General features: G+C 56.9%; 1 protein-coding gene across 1 annotated transcript in view; it reads right to left on the reverse strand.

The window, feature by feature from the left end:
• Window positions 1-9: 9 nt before the first annotated feature.
• LOC104278001 (alpha-tectorin-like) overlaps window positions 10-3,413 on the reverse strand; it is a gene marked incomplete at its 3' end in the record, with an annotated part of 15,633 nt that continues 12,229 nt past the window's right edge. Inside the window, 4 exon segments of the mRNA XM_009874830.1 lie at window positions 10-296; window positions 695-1,078; window positions 1,931-2,130; window positions 3,150-3,413. Coding sequence (XP_009873132.1) covers window positions 10-296; window positions 695-1,078; window positions 1,931-2,130; window positions 3,150-3,413 — 1,135 coding nt within the window.

Consider the following 3,413-nt stretch of genomic DNA (forward strand, 5'->3'; position numbering starts at 1 on the left):
ACCGCTCACCTCTTCTGCATGCCGTTGGTCTTCCAGCTCTGTGCCAGCCCCACGCTGCTCACTGCCGGCTTCCCCCGCAGCGTCGCGTAGTCGTCCGTCCGGTCACCGTTGAAGTTGCCGCAGAGGCCGCACACCTTGTTCTGCAGCCGCTCCCCGATGGCAATCTTGATGACGTTAAAGCCGTTGTAGCGGATCTGGATGTCGGGGCTAGAGTCGATGACCAGGAAGCCCTCCTGGCTGAAGATCTTCGTGGAAAGCCCCGTGACAAAGGGGATGCTCACGAGGCTGACCTCACTCTCGCCCCCTCCACTTATGGATGCAAGCACAAGCGCAAGCTGCCCACAAACAGCTCCACAACTGCTAGCCCTGCCACGAAAACATACCACCCTGGCAGAAAAACACTACTCACATGCAGAGGCTATAGCTTGGGACTCACCAGTCACCAGGGAGGGACAGACAGTGCCCTTCAGAGACTGAGCAACACCACGGTGACAGTCAGCCCTCCGCACCCCTCCACTAAAGAAAACAGCTTCACCCACACCACTGAGAGGTGGATGAAACTCGCAGGTTGTGGACAGCCTTGCTTCCTGCTGGCCCTTTTGTCCACAGGCCATCCTCCTCTGCTCAGGAGCCGGTCCCCCACTGCCTGGCCTGCAGCTCCAGAGAGGGTGGAAGCCCTCTGACAAGACCCTACCTTGACAGTATTCCTGTCACTGATAAGAATCTGCTCCTCGTTGATGTAGAAGTACACTGGGGAGATGATGGTGAGGTTGGGTGAAGACCACTTGTCGAAGTTGATGATGAGCTGGAAGGAGAAGTCAGGCAGCTTCTGGCAGATGGTGGAGAGGACAAAGGCGCAGTTGGCGGGGAAGCGGAGGAAGGCTCCGTCGAAGGTGCGGAAGACGCCACCGCCCGCTGCCAGGCAGAAGGAGCTCCTGGTGCTGAAGCAGCCGCGGACACCGTTGCGCAGGGCACACTCCTCGTCCGACTTGCAGTGCCGCGGGTCACACTGGATGAGGTTGCGGCGGAAGCAGCGGCACCGGCGGGTGCAGTCTCCATTCCAGAAAAGCTGCTTGGGCTGAAAGAGGGACCCGTCACCAGCCAGCAGAACCAGGGACTGCAGTCCTACCCCCTGGGGATGCCTGGGCTGAGGTTTGTGTCTGTCACACGGCAAGCAAGAGTGGGCAATGAGGAGAGAGGAAAAGGCACAAAGGACACGGTGGCAGCTTGTTCCTACCCTGCAACATCTCTGCTACCCACAGGCATGGCACAACTGCATGTTTCCACTGCTACCTCCCTCGCCTCTTGTACATGCACAAAAAACACAGCGTACTAAATGCCTCCTTGACCCTTTTCTTGCGCCCTGTCAGCTGCTGATGTGTCCAACGAGGGTTCCCAAATGGCCATGGCTCCTTACGGGTGTGGGCCTTGGCAAAGACACCTGGTGCAGAACGGCTTCACCTACACAAAAGCCAGCCCACCATAACACGAGCAATGCCATCAGCACAGCGCTCTGCTGAATCAAACGCCCAAGGCACACCCAGCACCTACAAATAAATCCCTTTCATGTAAATTTTACGTGAAACACAAAACCCCTCTGGGAATTGCAACAACAACATGATCATACAGTACTGGACTCTGGCACCCATCAGAGCCAGTCTTCCCACCTCTGCCAGTTTCCTCCCATGCCCGCCTGACACCCTCACCCAACCACACACTGATTTTGCCAGACAGAAGGGTGAAGAAGACTTGTCCCTCTAGGCCCTGCAGAACACTCTCTCTGACTGAGGCTATGACCCCGGCAAACAGACACAGCGCGACACACGGTACCATCCCTGACTGACCGCTGTCCCCACTCAGGGCACAAGACTGTGCCCAGAAATATCAGCAAGCGAGGGGGAGAAAGCCCCGAAAGACATGAGCAGTTTACCTCGTAGTATTTGCCGTCAGAGTAGCAGCCGCAGTTGTGGGGAAGGATGCAGCTCTTGCCGTTGAGGACGTACCCGGGGTCACACTGGCACCCCTCCACGCAGTAGTGGCTGCAGTCGCTCTTCAGCCGGATGGCAGCACACCGGGGCTGGCACAGGGACACGCAGCTCTCGTAGTGGCTGTTGGGGGGACAGCTGACGGCTGCAATGTCACCAGAGGACAAAACGGGTACAAATTAGCTCCCTGGACAACACCAACAGCAGCCAGCAACTCGTGGGGCCATAATACCTGCAGCTAATTCCTCTGCTGGGGTGGTTAACATACACCACGTTACCCAGAGAGGGATCTGGAGCTCCCAGGCCCGCAACCGAAGGGAAGGTCAGCCTTCATCCCCCTGTCCCACACCGCCTGCCAGCTGCCCAGCCCAGGCTGAGCAACACTGCTCCCTAACTCACCACTGCCTCTGAGCTCCTGCTCGCCAGCTTCCCCAGAGCCATTTCCCTGTGCTCCCTGCTCTCCCACAAACAACCCTGCTCACTGACACCAGACTAAGATCTCCCAGCAGGAGGAGGGATGCTCAGGTGGACAACAGAGACTCTGTGCTCTCTGTGTGGGGACACCTTTCAGGGGACATGTGTTTGCTGGGCTGGCAGAGCGCAAAATCTATGAGGGACACTGCCCGTGTCTGAGCAAGCCGCTTCTTCCCGTGCCCTGATGGGAACCATGTCAGACACGGCCTGTGGGGTGCCTGCTGGCAGCCCTGCCACCCCTGCCCTGTGAGAGTGGTGCCTTCTGAGCTGTGAGCTTTCTTGCTAGACGGAAGAACGGCATAAATTTAATTTTCAGTCTTGTTAGCAAAGGCAATTACTTCCTATCTGATTTGCCAAATGGATCGGCTGCCAGAGAGGCTTGCAGCCCCCATCCTCGGGAGCCTAATTGAACATCGCACCGTAATCTTATTGACAAGAGCATGTGGCTTCATTAGAGCACACGCGTCCTACTCCTGGCTTTGTAGCTGACTAACATAATTCCTGTTTAACAATGAAGGGATGGCTGATACTTTCTGAAATTGAAGTTTCCCCCTTTCCATGCCTGCTCCTGCTCTACTGCATGCTCTGCTAGCTCTCCACAGGGCAAGCTCCAGCAAGTGCTACAGCTACAGTGGACAAGGCCAGAAGCAGCTCTAGAGAAGAAGGACCCAGAGGCAGGGTAGCACTTACAGCACGAGGTGAAGTTCCTCCAGCCGGTAATGGCAATGCCCTGTGTTTGGCATGTGCTGGCGTAATTCTGCAGCCAGCTGCAGGCCGTTTGCATGGCTCCTCCATCAACACACGTGTCAAAGAGGCAGTTCTTGTAGAAGAAGCTGGGGTTGATCTTGCTGTGGCATTTGGCAAAGACGCCGCTTTGGCTCGGGATGAGGCTGCAGAGCTGCTGGGGTTTCCAGAAGCCTTCCACCTTCCCGCAGGCAGGACACCGGTCGCCGC

Source organism: Apaloderma vittatum, unplaced genomic scaffold, assembly GCF_000703405.1.
Source record: "Apaloderma vittatum isolate BGI_N311 unplaced genomic scaffold, ASM70340v1 scaffold19408, whole genome shotgun sequence".
Lineage (NCBI taxonomy): Eukaryota > Metazoa > Chordata > Aves > Trogoniformes > Trogonidae > Apaloderma > Apaloderma vittatum.